Below are 20,519 nucleotides of genomic sequence, written 5' to 3'. Positions count from 1 at the left end.
AGCACGATTACACTTACAAGACATTCTTAACCTGGACCTTTTGGAATCAAAGCCATTCGCAAAAGCCTTAAAAGGTAACGAAGCAGAGTTTTCACTGGGACAAGCTATTTAGCAAGACTTCTATTGCCCTTTGATTTTAGCACAAATGTTGGTAACCATGTCACGGATCCCTGGGATTTGAAAGTTGAGATTTGGGTCAGTTTTGCCTAGTTGCTTTCTTTCCGCACATGCTTTCACATCTACAGAGAGTCCGAAGTCCCAAGCCAAAACAGATTGGAAGGTGCCTTGACCCGAGTAAACAGGGCTGCCTCTACTCTTAGGCAGACCACTTCAGGGGACAGATGTTAGGGAGCAAAAGCAGCTTTCCTAAGCCCCCCTCTAGCTATTTTTTTCTGGGGCCACATGGCCTATTCTAGAGGACCTAATCTTGTCTGCTGCATCAGGTACAGTGGAAGACACTATACTGTCACCCGTAAGTTTCAACTGGCAGGGAGAGGATTCTATCACTGGCAGTTGTGTCTGTGTGTACCCACATACATGCGAGTGTAAACAGGGCAGTCGAACGGTAATGAAACGGAACGTTCTCCTACTGCTTGATTTCTGAATGTTGCCCTTGGCGGGCGTCAATGCAAAAAGCCATTGCATTGAACAATAAGTTGTCCCATTTTGGTTCTCTCCTCTGCAGTTTTATGCCAAAGCAAAGGACTGGTGGCTCTTTGGTTTCTACTTTTGCATGCCGCTTGCATGCACCGCCTTCTTTTACACCCTCATGACCTGTGAAATGCTGAACAGGAGGAAGAGCAATCTGAGAATAGCTCTCAGTGAACATCTGAAGCAGGTAAGGAAGGGAGGGAAATGCCTAGGAAACATTTTCTGATGTGTATTTTTCGTGCGCTCTCTTTTCGAACTTTTTAGAGCGAGCTGTAATCAAAGGCATTCCAAAAATAGAAGCTATGGCAAAAGATGAGTTTTGACCCAAAGGTATTCAGGCAAACTCAGAACATAAGGGTAATCTCAAGTGCAGGCAGCCGATGCAGACGCAATGCCTTCAGAGGCCAGACAGGGTTGCTTCCTTTTTTATAACAAGTGTGACAGCTTTGCTTGCTCACTTTCTAACCTTAAAATCCTACTTTCTGAATTCCTTGAACTCCAGTTAACAATGTGCCAAAGATACATTCCTACATTTTTGCTTCTCAACATATTATCATTTCTACTTTAGCCAAGTCTGAGTAACAATACATTTCTGGCAGTGATAGGGGATGATTAATGTAGTTATGAACGTTTTGCAAATCCAGTTTGGAACTTTTTTTTAATGCTTACCTGGCTCCTGAGATTGATATACGGTACATCAGTTGAAGTCCACTGATGACTGTTCTGAAGCTGTACACAATAAAAAGAGTTGATGAGAAGACTGCAGCAGCTGGCCATTAGAATGAGAGTGTTTCCAAATGGTTTATTGTGGACTCAGGTTTGGTCAAGAGTGCAAATTTTGTGCAGAGCCCACACGATTCCACCCTCAACAAAATGCAGCCCCATACTATTTTCCCACTTAAACTGGATGCATCCTTTCTGCAGAAAATCCAATAAATCGCCGCTGCCAGCACTATCAGAGAAATGGTAAATCCCAAATTTTTTTTGGGGGGGGGGACATAATATGGGATGCAGGAAAAACATGAGGTCTCATTTTACTTTTATTGTTTATCATTACCTTTATATCCCACCTTTACATAAAGGAGCTCAAAGATGTGTTTTATCACAACAACCTGCAAGGCAGGTTAAGTTGAAAGACAGCCGCTGGCCCAATGTTGCTCAGGGAGTTTCATGACTTGAATGGAGATATGAACCTGGGTACTAAGGCCAGCTTGGATGAGGATGACATCATGTGCATGCTGTGAAAATCCTACATGCATGAACTGCACAAAGTCCATAATAATCTGCGGAGTGGAAAGGACCTAGGTGAAATTAAAAGCTCCCCATGCGTATGGCGGTTTCCCCTGAGTAATCATTGCAATATCACCAGTAACTAGCTGTGTGCCTTCATAGTCATAAGCTTTTCTTATATTTGGACAGCTTCCATTTTATTCCCAGTAGCTTTGCACTTTGCTTGGCCCACATCTGCGAATTCTTACATGTCCTTTCATCCTCCAGAGACGAGAAGTCGCAAAGACGGTTTTCTGCTTAGTTGTCATCTTTGCTCTTTGCTGGTTTCCTCTCCATTTGAGCCGGATCTTGAAGCAAATGTTGTATTCCGAAAAAGACCCTAAAAGATGTGAATTGCTGAGGTATGGTTTTAAATTTGGGTTGTAGATAATGCGCCAAGGGGGCAGGTGAATAGAGCAGCCAATTGGCACCAGCGCATGTGCAACTGGAAATGGGTATTTAAAAGCTACTTGTTTTACATTTCATGCAAGGTGGTTGGTGGGGCATATTTGGTTTGGCTCTGTATTGCTTTGCCCACTTCTCTCTACTTCTTTATTGCTTCCAGTCAAACAATTGAATCGATTCCTCCCTGATTAGCTACATCAGCAGGATTTAGTGCAGACTGTAAAAAAGCAGACATCTCTTTTCCACAGATCATTATCCAGGTCACACAGAAGCATTTCTTATTATTCCTAGTATTATTTATAGAGCCATCAGTGTACATCGCGCTTTGTAATGTGGCACTTTTGGATGTTGAAACGCCGCTGTGTGTAGCCGAACCTGAAGCTCATCATATCCAGGAAAAAAATGTGGAAAGCGCTCCATCTATGAAGTGCTTGAAGACACGCACAAAATTGTGGCTCTAGACACACATTTCATGAAAGGAAACATAAAAGCACATAATAATATTACATCGCAATTGGCCTTCAACTACTTGCAGTCAGACACTGAAAAATAAAGGCACACCCAAGGGATCACTGCGCTCCTTTGCAGTCGCCAAGATGCTTGCATGAACTTGTCCTGTTTAAATATTTTTTTAAAAAAAAAAATACCCCCTTTTTATTTTATAAGAATGGAGATTAAAAGGCTAGGTCAGGTTTTTACATCCCAGAGCATACCTTATCTGGCCCTGTGGTATTTATTAATTTATTTCACGTATTTATATACAACTTGATATTCAGGATTTCTAAGTGGTGTACAGATTTATATTAAAAAAAAAACAACAACCCCAAACTCTGAGCTCTTGCTCTTGGCGATGCCTTCCATCTTTCTCTTCTAACCCCTTACTGTGGTTAGCACAGGTTATTTATCTAATGAGGGTTGTAGCCAATGGTTACGCACGCAAAAGGCAACTTGCACAAGCTTTCCCTTCTCCTCTTCCCCTCTTGTAGCCCTGAAAAGCCTTTCCAGAGTGTTGGGTTACCTGCTGAAGAGCATGAACTGTTTCACATGGTGCTGTAGACCGGGGGCATGCCTGAGTGGGCTCCACGAGCGCATGATCCCTCTACTTGGTTTTGTACAAGAAGACCTGCTTGTTTATTTATTTATCTATCTGACTTATTTGTCACTTGCTACGAAAAAGTTTCTGAGTGACTTAAAAAAGATCATAACATAACATAACAAAGACACTACGTAAGATGTCAAATAGCCCATAACAGACCCAGAAAAACTGCAAAAAAAAACTTTCACAGCACATTGCATTTCACCAATACACAGCAACCTTTATTACAGTCCACCAAATGCCTGGGAGAAGAAATATGCTTTTACCTGGCACTGAAAGTTACAGGTAGGTAGCTAATCAGGGAGGAATCGATTCAATTGCTTGACTGGAAGCAAACGGCCTACGCCAAAGGATAAATGGACATAAATCTGACATCAGGAACTACAAGACAGAGAAACCAGTAGGAGAACACTTCAATCTCCCAGGACATTCTATACAAGATCTCAAAGCAGCTGTTTTATTACAGAAAAATTTCAGGAACAGACTGGAAAGAGAACTTGCTGAATTGGAACTCATTACCAAGCTTAAAACCATGGAGCCACCTGGGATGAACAAAGACATAGGATTCTTATCTCATTATGCATGATCAAGCTTTCTTTAGCGCCTCAGCCCTTGCTTTTTCCCCGCAGGACCAATTGCAGTCATCAGCAGTCGTTAACAGCCATCTACAGGTTTACCACTCCCATCAGCCCATCACCCATTCCCACCCACCCCCACCACCCTCTGTATATATATAGGGTCTGACACTTCTGTTTCTAGTGTATCTGAAGAAGTGTGCATGCACACGAAAGCTCATACCAAAATATAAACTTAGTTGGTCTTTAAGGTGCTACTGAAGGAATTTTTTTTACCTGGCACTGAAAGGTTTTTAATCCTGGCACCAGATAGCCCACCCACCAGGGAGCCACAACTGAAAAGGCTGTTTCCTTTGTCACTGCTCTCCAAATGTCCTAAGAAGCGGCACCAGAAGAGGTCCTCAGATGAGGATCAGAGGGTCTGCATAGGTTCATATCAAGAGAGGCACTCTGAAAGTTATTTTGAAGCATTCCACTTGTTTGACCAAGTGCTCTTAAGCTCTATGCAAATTCTCCACAGCTGACAGACACTTCTTAATACTAATTTGTGCATGTGTCACAGTCTAGCTTCAAACAGGACATATTCTGTATGATCATATTTTTTGCTAGGTAGGTACCCAAGAAGGGATTTCACAAAGCTATATGTAATATGCTCCCAGAATGAAAAAGGTTGTGATGTTTTGCTTTCTTTTTTAACCCTAGCTTTTTGCTGACACTCGATTATATCGGCATGAATTTAGCGACCATAAATTCCTGCATAAACCCTATAGCACTCTATTTTGTCAGCAAGAAGTTCAAAAACTGTTTCCAGGTAAGGATTGTGATGTATTATAAGGAAGGAAATTAAGCTGTCAAAATATGCATCTAAGGGAGAAAATGTGAAAGTGTAGCATTATTTCTTCCCACCCACTGATTGGTCACATAACCAATGGGAGACCCATGAGAATCTTTTAGTCATAAAGCATGAAATGATCCACTCATGCAACATTCAGCAACATTTGCCTGAACAAGTTATTGTTTGCCTATATGTTATTCCTGAAAGGCATTTAGCAAAATTTAGAATACCGTGCCTCCCTTTTAGGTATTTGGATTGGGGAGGGGAGTTTATGGAGGGATTTATTCCACAGGGCAATAGAATTCTGTGGTTTTATGAATTCTGTGGTCACTTCATAGATTATTACTTCTGGTGCAGAAATTTATGGTAAAGGAAGTTGTAGCATGGCTCTCAGTTGGCTCTTCAGTAAATGAGCAGGATTTTGAGTTAAGAACTTGAGCTTCGTGATTCCACACTACAGATTTTGACCTCAACTTTACACTGGAGGGTTGTAAATTCACCCACATCCTTTCCTTTGTAAGATACAGCTTCCCGTAGAGAAAATCCACTCCTGAGCTTTTCATAAAGAGCTAAAGTGAAGGAGACCCCAGGAATGTTGCACTGTCATGTCCTGACTGTGCCCAGTGTAATCAAGTCAGTCTTTGCCTATTTCTTCTGCAATTTAGTCCGCTTGACTTGTCCGCCTGATTCCTTCTGCTGTCAGATTTCATAACAAAGAGGATAATCCTCTTTTCACCAACCACTTACTTCTGTTCAAATAAGCCAGCCTCCTCAATCTTGAGGGACCAGTTTCATTTGGTGAAAAAGAGAATTAACTGAAATGCTAATCACATTTGTGCATGTTGCTGTTTGTGAAAGTATCCCTTGTGCTTTGATTGGTAGTTAACTGTTCATAAGGGCCATATTTTCAAATCTTCCCACTACAACAAAGCTCTCCAGGATGAACAGCAACAGGAAGTATAGGAAGTATGAGTAACAGTATACTATAGAAGTATAGGAAGGATGAGTAAATAACAGCATGCATGTTTTATATTGCAATCTATATGAATATGATGAAACAGATAAGATACAAAGTTAGGTGCACTAAAGCTCATTGAAACCAATGAGCTTAAATTTGGACCAATCTCTATTCAGCTTATGGCATTAATTCTTTGGTATGCTTATTTGGAGATCTTTTAATAGTAAACCAATAAATATTGGTCCAGCTGGTATGCAGGAATGTCTTGAACAGCTTACTCAGGAAAAGCTAATATTGAATTCAATACTTTGGCCAAGTTGGGACTGTAGAGTCCAGGCCCTGATGTACTTACAGAGTGACTCAATTCAGACACTGCACCAAACCATGACTAAGGAAGCTTACTTATGATATGATGTGATGTGATGTGATGTTTGTATTGACATACCATGGTCTATGGCTGACTAACTAGGAAACCAGATTCAGATACAATATTCTGAAGTAGTTTTGCAAACCATGGTTTGTGCTAACTGTGATTTGGTGTAATGTCTAAATGGGCAAACCGCAATTGCAGCTGCTGCTTTGCCTCCAGAGAATGCAATGCCATTAAGACAAGGGTGACATTGACTTCTAAGAAGGTATAAAATGGAAGTACTAAATTAGACTTTTCTAACCTGTTGTTTTTGACTACAACACCCTGATCATAATCCTTGACCTCTGGCCCTGTTGGCTTGGGGTGGTGGAGCTTTTGTCTAAAACATCTACAGAGCACGAGGTTGGGGAAGGTTGCTCTAAACCATGGTTTGCATGCTGTACATTTAGAAGTTGAAGCCATGGTTTGGGTTCCAAACTATGGTTGGTGCAAACCATGGTTTAGCATGTTGTCTGAAATGAGCCTATATTTAGTATCATAAGAAAAACAATCCAGTATTTTAAAAGTCTAATTCTGCCCCTCCCCTGGAATGGAATATTAACATGGTTTGGAATCTTTCTCTTGCCAGTCATGCTTCGGCTGTAAGTGCTACCAGACAGGGAGTCAAGTCTCATCTGTTCCGATGAACGGGACAAGTATTCAGTGGAAAAACAACGAACTGAACAATCACAACACAGAACGGAGCATCCACAAGGACAGTTTAAACTGACATTTGGTGGAGGCTGCACTTTGCTATTGGTGGAAACAGAAATGGTGCCCTGCAGCTTTATAAACAGAAAAACGACCTGGGATTCAATAAGCACATTTCATTTGAAGGCTCAATGCCCTAGCACTTAATTCCAAAGATGACCAAAGTGTCCACAGGTGAAGCTCTGTACAGATTTCTAAATGGTAGCAAGAAAGCTTTGCCCTCCCCCCTTACAAAGAAATTCACATTTTGGTGGAAACAAGAAGAATCTGCACAGCGTTCTGCAAACTATCTGCAGACTCCAGGTGGACCTTCTCAGAAAGTGTATTGCGCATGCTGCCGTTTTGAAGAATTTCGTACATCACTGTGAGTCGTGATGGAATTGTTTTGAAAGACTGACAAAACGTAGGACCTATAGATGCCCTGTGTTCCCATTCCCTTGACATGAGATAGTTTAGTAAGTGTATTCCATATTTAAAAGCATGTTCAGCCAGAAGCCTTTTTAATAGCAGGGGCCAGTGAGGCAGGGCAGGTGGGCTTCCATTGTCCTCCTGGCTTTCCAACACAGCAGGCCACTGATGGCTGCCAAGAGGGGAGGAATGAGGCAAAAAGAGCTTGTTGCAGTGCATGGCAATGGGGGCATCTGATTGGCTCCACTGCCACACACCACACTGCAGCAAGCTCCCCATAGCTTCCCTATCCCCTCTCAGTAAGCCGAAAGACAAAGGAACTCCAGCCACAAAAACTCATCAGCCAAAATTGCTATATATACTCTGAAGCATTTGCTTAACAGATAAATGCAAATGATGCATGAACTGGATAATTGTATTTTGTGTACATTGCTAGATGCATAGGACATAAACTGAGGGCCAAAAGGTACTGAAATAAAAGAGATATGCAGACTCCTTATGAACCAGGTATATTTGTGATATAAATGTGATTCCCCTGTGAGATCACATTTTGAAACCCATTCACTAGCCATGTTTCATCTTTCTTATTTGACTATGAGCCTTATACTCTAATCTTTCCCAAACTCCAGCTGTTGTTGGACCCAGTGGTCAGGGATGAGGAAATTGTAGTTGAAAAACAGCTGGAGACCCAAGTTTGGTAAGCCCTGCTCTAATCTGATAGGATCTGTTATGGGGGCAAATCAAAATGGGAATGCCACAGTATTTCTAATTTCTGTCATGAAACAAGTGGAAGCAAGAGACCTTTGCTGAACTATTGCAAATCACCTCAATCTACTTTCGGTCCACCCCACCTAAAGAGTTCCATAAGATTGTCTTCTGAGGCTGTGCTCTCTAGACTCTCATTAAATCACATGTGCTTTGCTAGTGCCAGAGAAGGGGCTTTTATTGTGGCAGCACCAATATGTGCTTTTAAGGTTGCAATCCTATGCACATTTGTGTTAAGAGTAAGTCTCTGTGGGACACCTCTGACTGCTTAGAACTGTGTAGTAAACATTTGAAAACATTTTAATTCTGTGAATAGCATTATGAAAACATTTATTCAGGAATTATTAACTTTTGTATGCTGACCTGCTTACTTGTTTGAAACTGCTTTTTATCTTAATCTTTTTTCTGCTTTCATGGTTGTCTTGTAATTATTATTTTTTAAGACAGGGAATTAAAGTTTAAATAACTATATACACATGCACTTTCCCTACACAGTTTTTTTCCTATTTAATTAACTGCTTAAGGCAGGCACCCCCAAACTTCAGCCCTCCAGATGTTTTGGCCTACAACTCCCATGATCCCTAGCTAACAGGACCAGTGGTCAGGGATGATGGGAATTGTAGTCCAAAACATCTGGAGGGCCGAAGTTTGGGGGTGCCTGCTCTAGATGCATTCTGACTGCAACCTTACACCTGCTTAAGTGAGAGTAAATCCCACTGAGCTTACTTCTGAACATACATGAGCAGGATTGCATTGTTCTTTGTATAAGTCCACATTAGTATGGCCCACTAATGCCTGAGCACTCTGAAAGTTATGCACATTTCCGCCCATGGGTCAAAGAGCAGCATTGGAGGTTCTATTTAGATAGGGAAAACAGCTCAGGCAGGAAAGCTAAACCTCCCTTCTCCAAGACTGTGCTCCTATTCTAGTTTGGTGCTGCCTATGTCTGCTTGGAACTTAGAAATCAGGAGGCCCTGATAGCAGCCCTCCATTTCATTTAGTTGCACCCTAATCCACCAGTTCAGCCCAGCTCGTATGAGTATTGCAACATGAATGGGGAATATGTATCCAAGCATGCCTTGGCAAAATATTGTTTTTTTTGGTCAGATCCTTTGTGGGCAGCAGAAGATTGTGTTTGTGGCCAAATCCCTCATGATGGAAAACCAGGGTGAGTGCCTCTTGTGATGGTGAGGTTGATTTAGACTAGACTGAAATTTGCACAAGCTTCTTAATAAAAATTAAACAAGAAAACCCAACAAATACAAGGTATTCCTGGAAGTAAGTCCATTGTAAAAGCATTTTATTTATCCTTCTTTGCTCCTGTTGTTTGTGCATCAAAATCCCCTTTTGAATACAACAGTGATAGAAAAATATTTGTTATCTCCACATTGCTTTAGACCAGGCATCCCCAAACTGCGGCCCTCCAGATGTTTTGGCCTACAACTCCCATGATCCCTAGCTAACAGGACCAGTGGTCAGGGATGATGGGAATTGTAGTCCAAAACATCTGGAGGGCCAAAGTTTGGGGATGCCTGCTTTAGACCATCCAGTATTTCAGTTTTGCTACAAACCATTCTGCTCCCCTCGGTTTTGCAGTACATATCCAGTTCACAATGGCTCCAGATCTTATTGTCTGATATGTGAGTCCTATTAGCTTTAGTGGGATATACAAATAAGTAATGAAGGTTGCAGCCAATATGTTCGGAATTGCACAGGGAAATCCTGGAATCAGTCCCAACTGTTATTACCCCTTCTGTACGTGAGTGGCCAGGGGTGGGGGGGGGTCACTTCTTCAGGCATATTCCAATGTTCAGAATTCATTTGCAACAATTATAAATCAGCCAGACCACTGCTCTTGGCAATGTAGCATTTTAAAGGCGTTAAATTTTGATATCTTATCAGTTTTCTACTTTGAATTGATGTATGTTGCCTTGAGCATCTCCTGAAGGAACCGGCAACTCACAAATACAATAACAAAAAAAGAGTGATATTTGAATCCATGTAACTGCATAATAACATCCTCATCATTGTCATAACCTCTACCATGTGGCAGGGGTTCTTTTTGGCTGCTATTGCCATACAGGTAGCATTTTATTACCCATCAAAATGTATTACATCTAGCAGTGTAGTATACAATATGCATGCTACAGGAAAACTGCCAGGAGATTCATAGCACCTGTGGTGCCTAGCAGAGGAAAATAGCCATGTGAATCTGAACATTCAGCTGTATTTCAAGTGGAAGACACAATTCTGTGCATAATTTACTAAGTCAGATGCAAATCAATGGCTGGCCTAACTTTGTGTTGGGTTTAGGCCAAAGTGCCTACAGTTAAATCTGCTAAACAATTCCAAAAAGCTTTACAGATAGAGTGTAATATTGTAATATGTATGTGTATATATATATAAACTATCCTATGTAAATGTCTATGTATTATTATGAGTGCTTATTTTCATGGCTTCTGTCTGTTTGTATACATATGTATATGTTCATGATTTCAAGCAAAATAGTAATGTGTAATTTTTAATAGGAACAAATGTTTTAAAAAATTATATTCTAAACAGCCTATGCATAACACTGTAGGAATATAAATATCCTTATACAGTGACATAAATAACTTTTTCTGGTTCCAAGACAGTGGAGTCAACTTCAGTGTCAATATGGCAGGACGTGCAATGTGCTAACAATTTGATTTCTCTGGAGAGCCATTTATACTCCTGATTTTACCACTTCACATTGCAGTGGTTTACTAGAGCCATGAGTAGAGTGAAATATTTGATTTTTCATTCCCCCCTCCTCCTTTCCTCAGCCTTTTGAAAGCCTGCATTTCCATTACCACAATTCAGGAAACCATATTTCTGTTACCACACTTCTAATTGTAATAAAAGGACTGTATATTCTTTGTGCTCCTTACTCATCAGCATAATTATTCTTATTATGAGCTGGCCCTGTTGCTGGGCAGAGAGAGGCAGCTGCCTCAAGTCAGAAATGCTGGAGTGCTGTTACTCCTAGCTGTTTGCTTGAGTTAGTCTACCCTGTGGGCCCTTAGCAAAGCAGATGCTCTCACTGGAGAATCACCAGTGTTGAAGTAGGATCCAGCTGCTAGTCTGATTGTCTTCTGTGCTTGGAATGGGGATGGGACACTAACCGCTCCTTCAGTGGAAAAACGTCTTGGTTCTACCCTGTTAATATGCATTCCCTCTATTTCCAATCTTCAAATGTAAGCACTATCTAATATGTAGCCAAAATGACAGTAGCCCCACACAAGAGAGTGGTAGCAGCAGGCTCAGGGAAACTTGACGTTCAAAAAATATTTAATGAGCATGCTCATTGGCCATGGAACGCTACTAGATAATCACAGTCTTGGGGCAGCAGCAGACAAAATGCAGATTCATACAAGCACCGTTGTAATCTCCCACTAGCTCAGCCTATGCTGTAATCTTCTCTGTCCTGCCCATCTTGCTGCACACATGGTACCTAGGAAGCAGGGCCACTAAAATCCAAGCTAAATGTGTCCAATTTGCAGCCACGGCTCAGCGGGGGGAAACAAGCTTGGTATAGCATACACAAAAAACCTGTGTGATGCTTTGACTTTGGTATCACAGTGGAAAGGGTTGGCAAGGTACACATATCTGAGGCAACACCACAATATATCCTTATTCAGATAACTGACGCAATCATGCCCCAGAATGTTCACCATATTAGTTTGGCTTGATTGCCATTGCCTACTGGTTTTCTCCCACATCATGGTAATACTGTTCTGCTTAATATATCACATCAGCACCAATGGGGATGAAGGGGAGCAGAAAAACATTGACCTGTTAGGACCATCTCCCCTCACTTTTGTTTATGGTCTTAACTGTTAGTTGCAGACTCTCCCCACATATGAGCAATGTGGAGAACTCACTAGCCCCCTTCACTGTGTGTGCTTGGCCCACCAGGAAAACAACTAAGGTGAGTAACAAAGTGTGGCTGTCCCATCTACTAACCATGAGAAGGCGGCAGCTGAAAGAGTCACAGCATTTACTGAACATGGACAGTGGAAGAGAGATTTCTGCAAGCAACAACAAAAAATATGGGGTTGCCATCCTTTATGTATATGTGAGTACAGGTTCTGAAATGGCTTTATTTATATTAATATCCATTATTTATTGTAGTTATGTCCCACCTTTCAATCAAGGATGGCTCTCAAAGTGCCTTGCAAAAAGGTGCAAACATATAGGAATGTGTGACACAGCCATACAATCTTCTCTGGTCCCTGGCAATGGAAGTCCAGCTTCCACGCACCATATATTGCTAGGCTTCAACACCCATTAGCCTCAGCAAGCATGGCCAGTGGGCAGAGAAAAGGGAATTTTAATCCAAAAACAACATCTAGAGGGCCACAAATACCCCATTCCTGCTTTGGAGGGAGGAGGCAGAAAGAATATGGGGCTGGCTGGTGGTAAAGATACTATCCCACAGAAGCAAACCTTACATTGATCTATTTAGGCTAAGATAGCTTCAAAAATATATTTAAAACAGTTGCTCTTGTACAAAAGAAGACTCCTTCTACAATGTACTTTACTCAATGTACTTTGGGTAAGGGGCATAGCTTAGTAATCCATGGGAAAGTTCCAATTCGGTCCCCGGCATCTCCAGTAGGGCTGGAGGAGACTCCAAAGCAAAAACTGGGAGAGCTACTGGCAGGCAGTGTGTATACAATACTGAGCTTGATGGTCCAATGGTCCAACTCAGCTCCCCTTGTTCCTATGGTCTGACTCAGTAGTATAAGGCAGCTTCCCTTGTTCCTAACACTCTTGGCATAAAAAAAAAGGCAGTCAAAGCATTATAATCAAATATTATGGTACAGTATCATAGAAGTACAATTTTTTTTTGTAAGGTCGAATAGAGTGATATCTCCCCAAATGACACCATCTATTAAGTGTTTACTTGCCTTGCCTCACATAATTCCACTAAGGGAACTGTACCATTGCAAACATGGATCAGCAGCTATCTCTTAATTTGCGCCTTTTCGGCCTATTAAAAAGGGCAGCTATTTTTACAATTGGTGGGGCACACGTAAGGCATCATAAAGAAGGGTCTTGACAAATCTCGATACAATACACACATGCCATGTGTACCACAGAAGAAGCAGAAAGAGGGGGTGATCTAAAAATGTAGGTCAACTGCTTTTTCTCTAGAGAAAGATGAAAAGTGAACTGACCTCCGAAACCTCAGTCAACTGTCAGCAAGATTTCTCTCTCCCTCCATGTAGACATGATTGCTGTTGAAATCAATTGCTGCTTGATTCACACTTTCACAGCTTTATGCGTTACAACAGTCACTGTTAGTCTCCTGTGGCTGTTCTGTACAAAAATATATGAAAATTCCACACCCCACTGGAATTCTACGCACACTGCACAAATGCACTTGGCTATGCTGGAATTCCAAACCAACCTACTTTTTGAGGTTGCTGGTCCTTAAAGCAGTCCTTAAAGCAGGTTAAAATGGGCCTTCCAGCTGTTTTTGGACTACAACTCCCATCACCCCTAGCTAAAAGGACCAGTGGTCAGGGATGATGGGAATTGTAGTCCAAAAACAGGAGGAGGGCACCAAGTTTGGCCATCACTGCCTTAAAGAGTTCTTTAGCATTCTTTCAGAGAAAAAATAGTTTCAGAAAATTGCTCCATTTGTTTTCCCGCCATTTGCAACTGTTTTCTGAAATGGTTTCAGAAAGTTGCTCAAACAGCTGGAAAAAGCATAATGTTTAACCAACGTTTTGTAAATTGTCGAGAAGTGAGTCTTGAGAGGAATATATTAACATATATGTAATGTATAATGGCCTCCAGTTTCATAGATCAAACATTTCTTGTCACTTATTTTACAATTTATACCCCCATGGTAGTAGACTGATACCTTTTCTTCTTATACCCTGTGTTGAGAAAGTAGTGAACTGTCCACACCCAGATAGCCATAACATCCTGCCAGCAAACATCTCACAATCACAAACATCTGTTATGTACCTATTTCACAATCCCCCTCCTTTTATGGTTTGCTTAACTACCAGAAGCAATCTGCAGCTGCCTCTCATCTTTCCAAAGCAGGCCAAGCAGAGACATTTACTAGCCAGATAAAGAAAAACTCAAACTGCACACACACACACACCATGATGCATACCGGTAATCTCTTCTTTTGCCTCAAATGAAAAGCAGTTCTATCCGGAGATTTCTTTGTTTCAAGTCATTTAAAAAAACCTACTTTATCTGCTTCCCTTTATTCACAATGGTGACTGTTCTGTATACTAGATCATGCACAATAATGCCTTAACAAAATGATGTAAAATAAAACAGAGAATACAACATGTAGCACATATACAGTGGTACCTCGACTTACGAACGACTCGACAACCGAATTTTTCGACTTACGAATGGGCAAATGGCAGCACGCTTACGAATTTCTCAACATCCGAACGGAAACCGCGGCGGTTTTACATAGGGTTTTTTCGACTCACGAATTTTTAGATGGGGTTGCTTCGATTTACGAATTTTTCCGTTTCCAGTGCATTCCTATGGAAAATCGCGTTTCCAATGGCGCTTTTCCACTTATGAATTTTTCGACCTACAAAAGTGCCTTCGGAATGGATTAAATTCGTAAGTCGAGGCACCACTGTATTATATCTAAAGTCAACATTTGACATCATTTCACTTTCCACACTTCCCATACCACACCCTGTCCCTTAAAAAGAAGGATCTATTTTTTTCCTCTGTCTCTCTTTCTCTTAATCACATTACTCTCCTCTCAATCACACTGCTGGGAGATAATGGATACATTTGAAATAATCAGGTCTGTCTCCATTAAGTAGCTGCAGGCAGTTTTTTGACCCACAATCAACAGGACAGCACTTGTCATTGTCCTTCCCATAGAGTGAGCACATGGGTTTGCATTCATTTGTCCTTCTTGTCTAGTATCATCTACAAAAGTTTTTTTCTTTTTCTTTTAACTGCCTAAGTAGGCATCACTTTATACTTGTTTATATTAATTCCCAATTGGCATATTGCTGTCCCATTTATGCAGCTAAGAGCAATCCCTTTGGAGTTCTGTGCTTGAACTTTTGCCATCCTGAATGTTTTGGTGTGGTGTCATCTGTAAATTTTGCCACCTCATTGCTCACCCCTGACTTCAGATCATTTAGGACCGTTCTAGGGGACACTTGGCTGGCTGGCTGAAGTCATCTGTTACACTAATGGAGACAAAAATGAGTCGCACCATGCAAAGCAGGCAAGGATCAAGTTCCAAAAACAGTAACTGAAGATCAGAAGGGCCAGAAACAAGTTGTGTAGCCAAGACAGGCAAGTAGTGTGAGTAAAGGGAGCAATAGCAAGGCAAGCTACTGAGTGTGAAGGATAGCTCTTAAGTTATTTTTTTAATCTGTTTTCATGAACCAGGATTGGTTCTTTGGCTCAGCTGACTGAATCAGGTGGTGGGGCTTACATTGCAGCCTAGGTGGTGCCTTTGAGGAACATGGTTCAACCACCAGCTTGATAGCTCATACAGTAAAGCATTAGTGTTCTAGACACCCTAAATAGCATTGGTTCCACTACAGATCCTTGGGAAAACCTGTTCCTTACTTTTGTCCATTGTGAGAAATGACCATTTATTTTTCTCCATTGCTTCCTGTTCTTTAACCAGCTACAACTCCCCGTTAGCACTTGTCCCTTACTGTTTACCCAGGAGATTTTGGTTGGGGACTTCATCAAAGGTTTTTGTGAAGTCCAAGCATTTTGTTTTGTTCTTGAATTTGTTTGCATTGATAAGAATCCTGTACAGATCTTTCTGCTTTAAGCAGAGCCATTAAAAAGAACCCCTTTTAAGAACTTTAACCTGAATCACACTACAGAAGAATTCTGGAGAGACAAGTGGTTAGAAAGACGGGGGAGAACAAAATGGCTAATGTGGATATGTATTTCATATTAGCTTTGCAAATATGTATTTAACTGCAGATAATACCACGAAAACTTGTGCATTTGATTAGCTGTAAGCACTCATTATAGAATAATATGATGAAACAGACATTTTTTAAACAGAAGCATAGGCAAACATGAAGCTATCTGATGGTGAAAATAGACTTTGAGCCTTGTAAATGTAGAAACAGCACTGTGACTGGAAGGCATTCATCTTACTAAACATATCCCTAGAAGCTGCTTTTTCTGAGATTACTTACCGACTGAAAAATAGTTTTGAGCAATCAAGAAAAGAATTTTACAAACCTTTCTCCAATAGCAGTGTTGATTAGCATATGAGGGTATTTGTGGGGGCCTGCAGTGACTTATTTGCTTTTGTGCTGGAGACTAAAGACATCTATAAAAGACACTAAAACTGGGCCTCCGGAAAAATAAATGTCTTTAATATTTTTAAGTGGGCTGTTGGGCCTCATGAGTCTTTCTGACACATCATTCTCAGACCAAATACTGACTGGAGTGCTGCCAAATAGCTCTTTTCCCACAAAACTTTAATAAACTTTGAGTGAAAACTGGAATTCGGTCATGCTGTTCCCAGAAGAAACCTTGTTTCTCACTGAGGTGGCAAACTGTGTCTGGGCTGTCCCATGTTAGGTATAGACTCCTATGACTGAACGTTGCTCCATACAAAAAGGTCCCTGTATGCAGGAAGCTGGCGTGTTACAGAGCAGGCCAAAGGGAGAACCCTTCATCTTCCTGACATCTGGCTTTCTTTGTGAAGGAGCATTCAGTTAAATGATAGGAGTCCCAACCTGTAAGATGATATGGTGCACCCCAGCACAGATTAACATCTCAGTGAAAACTCTTCTGGAAGCCATTTTCTTGTGGGGACAAGAGATGGGGTAGAGGTTTTATAAAATAAAATACATAAAAATAGTGAATATCATTTTTAAACACCTCAGTTGTAGAAATTCCAAATGAGCATCAGCATAAATAAAGAAGTATTCCCAGACACTTTAAGGCAGGCACCCCCAAACTACGGCCCTCCAGAAGTTTTGGCCTACAACTCCCATGATCCCTAGTTAACAGGACCAGTGGTCAGGGATGATGGAAATTGTAGTCCAAAACATCTGGAGGGCCAATGTTTGGGGGTGCCTGCTTTAAGGTTTCCCAGATCAGAAAAAACCAAACTAGCGGCTTTCACTGATGCAACATTTTACCATATTTTCTTTCTAATACTAAAAAAAAAAAGTTCACTAGTTCTACATAATTGCTTTGCAAAGGTGTGAATGTAACTTCTATAGCTTCTTTATTTTAAAAGGGCATTAATCACATGAAAGACAGGAATTCCTTCAATACCTTTAGATTTTTATACGGCAAGCAATCCAGACATACTTTTCTTGTATTAAAACACTAGTAATTGCACTTGTATTAAAAATTGGCCATCATTAAATATATCCAAAAGGCTATAATCAGCTTTAAAGTCTCACGGGCTTTTACGTTTCTCTAATAATAATAATAATAATAATTTATTATTTATACCCCGCCCATCTGGCTGGGTCCCCCCAGCCACTCTGGGCGGCTTCCAACAAAATATTAAAATACAGAAATCCATCAAACATTAAAAGCTTCCCTGGATCACGTGAATATATTGTCACCATCCTTGCTTCCAGTTTAGCTTGAAAGAGGGTTTTCCAAAGAAAACAATTTTTAAAGTAGTTTTCAGGTGTTAACATATTACAATTACTGCACATTTAGTACAATAGAAAAAAATATGCTTATAATCAATAATGAGTTGACGTGAACTATTGACCTTTCTTCTCAAATGTCTCTTATTTTAGGGGGATATTATTATGACAAGAACCACATTGTTGTAAACCAGCTCGATGCCCGTGAATGCACACAGATATGGGTCTTCGAAATACTGTGAGTGTGTCTCACTCCACTATAAAGGCATTTTAAACTCTGAACGAATGTGGGATGGAAACACTGTTGAACAAACTACTGAAGTCACACAGCACTGGAGCGTGTTATAGAATGTGCCTGACTCTGCTAGTTAGGAAATCCAAAACTGTCTTGCATATTCAGCAGAGTCCTATTAAGCAATAATGCTACAGTGGTGATTATGCAAACATTCTCTACTTGCTAATTATATGTTTTTTACCCCCTTTTCCTTATCATGAGAAAGCTAAAAAACAAAACTTTAAGCTGAAATGCATCTCCCACAGTTTTAAGCTACAAGTAGAAGCTTTTTGATTATTGCACTGTTTCCTCATTGAGTGTTTTGCCTCAGGTAAATTTCATCATTGTAACCCAAAATGGCGATAAAAGAAATGCTTTGAGAACTGTATATGAAAAGACAGCTTATTTAATGTTAAGCTTAGTGCTAATTCTCCATTCTCAATAGTATTTTATTGTAGAGGAGAATTTATGTAAGAGATCTAGCGACTAGTTTCAACTATTCACTAAGCAAAATTTGAAATGGAGCTTGGTAATGCACAGAGCATTGCAACAGAGAAATATTGGCAAATCAGATTTTGTATAGAAAACTTTCTGCTGCTGTTCCAGTCTACCTACTGTAGCCACAGATAATTGAGGAACTCCCCCCACCCCCACCCGCACCCGCACCACTTTGATGTCAATAATTACAATCATCATTTACAGGTAATAAAAGAGAAAAAGGTATCGTCCCCGTGTATCTGGTGACTCAGGACTAGCCCAAGACATTTTGCTGCCTGAGGTGGAGCAACAAATTGTGTGTTTCCCCCCCCCCCTTACAAGCTAATGTTGTATATAGTATCCAAAGCTAGTCCATTTATTTTGGCACCTGAAGCAGAACGTTCCACAAACCCCTCTCCCACTCCTGAGCCAAAATGGCAACCCTGCCATTTTATGGATAGAATGCTTCCAGACTGCTAGCTGAATATTGCTTCAACACTGATGGTGGGACTGTATACTCCATGGCAAATGAGCGCAGCAGGCTAGCTTGGGGGGGGGGTGTCTTAGAATAGCCCACCTGTAACACACACCTCTCATCCAAAATGGGGCTGCTGCAGCTGTAACTTCCACATCACCAGAGGCAGCACCTTCTCTGGAGGACTGAGGGGGCCCGACACAACATCAAGATATTACACGCATGATGTTGCATGACGTCAGGACATCTGAACATTGAGGGGGGGCACAGTGCCTCAGCCCCCAGGAGCTTGCGCCCTTGCACACCATCTAGCATCCACTGCCAGAGGTGGCTGCCTCACTCTGTCTAATAGTAGGGCTGGCCCTGGGAATAAAAATGCAACAATAACAAGTACAGTGGTACCACGGTTTATGAACGCAATTGGTTTCGGAAGTCTGTTCATAAACTGAAGCGAACTTTCCCATTGAAAGTAATGGAAAGTGAATTAATCCGTTCCAGATGGGTCCGCGGCGTTCGTAAACCGAAAATTCATAAACCGAGGTTCCACTGTACAGTCAAACCTCAGTTTTCAAACGTCTTGACTGCCAAACATTTTGGAAGCTGAACACCAAAAACCCGGAAGTGAATGCTTCCATTTTCAAATGCACCTCAGAAGTTGAATGGCTTCCAAGGCGCTTTTCTCAATTTTCCGCATTTAACCCTCGGTTTTCTAACATTTTGGAAGTCGAAGGGACTTCCGGAATGGATTACGTTCGAAAACCGAAGTTCCACTGTAACTAACAATTTGCTCCCTTTCATGAGGCGACTGCCTCATGTAATGGTAGTTTTAACCCTGTGCACACTGAAAGAGGTTTCCACATATAGCCCTAGCTGTACAGGCATTTGTGGTTACAAATGTGTGCTGTTCATGTTTGATTCTCCAATATCATCCAACAGTTTGTGTGTGGGGGAAGGGGCACATATATAACGCTGTGAAATAAATTGCAAATACTCAAATCATCTTTTGGGGAAGAAGATTTGGTTTGGCTATTGCCGCCACACCTACCTAGCAGCTAATTGGCAGGCCTTTGCACATGCATTGTTGAATGGGACCCTCCTCCAACTTTAGTGATAAGAGACTCAAAAAGCTATCTCTGCGCATCCATGGTTAAGGAAAAGGTCATGAACAGGCAAGGCCAGAACCCCTGTAAATTTCCTGGACCTGGCAATGCAGAACATTTCTGAAGTCACCCTACTTTAGCTACTTTACATGATAAAAGAAAATCTTAAGCAGTTCTAACCAAATTAAAATGAATCTGTAGTTGCTCCCTTTAAGACACCTAATCCAGGATTAAAGCTTCCTTGCTTTCAATAGGCTATAAATTGGCCCTGCAGGTGGTGTGGGACACCAGCTGCCATTAGTCCCAGCCAATAGCAATAGATGATGAGAGTTGGTGGTTCAACAACATCTGGGGGACTAGAGCTTATCCATTTAAGCTCTACTTGTATATTTGTTGTCTCTCATCCAAACGAAACTTATCAAATCTATCTTGACCAAACACCAGTGTTTTCCACTACAAACATTAATAGTAATCCCTGTAACTGG

The 20,519-nt window shown here is 41.1% G+C and overlaps 1 protein-coding gene across 1 annotated transcript in view; it reads left to right on the top strand.

The window, feature by feature from the left end:
- EDNRA (endothelin receptor type A) overlaps positions 1 to 10,986 on the top strand; it is a 28,609-nt gene extending 17,623 nt beyond the window's left edge. Inside the window, exons 5-8 of the mRNA XM_035112417.3 lie at positions 686 to 838; positions 2,149 to 2,282; positions 4,699 to 4,807; positions 6,788 to 10,986. Of these exons, the coding sequence (XP_034968308.1) occupies positions 686 to 838; positions 2,149 to 2,282; positions 4,699 to 4,807; positions 6,788 to 6,928 (537 nt within the window). The 3' untranslated portion in view covers positions 6,929 to 10,986. The remainder of the gene's footprint in view (positions 1 to 685; positions 839 to 2,148; positions 2,283 to 4,698; positions 4,808 to 6,787) is intronic.
- The last annotated feature ends 9,533 nt before the right edge of the window (positions 10,987 to 20,519 follow it).

Source organism: Zootoca vivipara, chromosome Z1 (genome assembly GCF_965207765.1).
Source record: "Zootoca vivipara chromosome Z1, rZooViv2.hap1.1, whole genome shotgun sequence".
Taxonomy (NCBI): Eukaryota; Metazoa; Chordata; class Lepidosauria; order Squamata; family Lacertidae; genus Zootoca; species Zootoca vivipara.
This window is presented reverse-complemented; position numbering and strand designations above follow the sequence as displayed.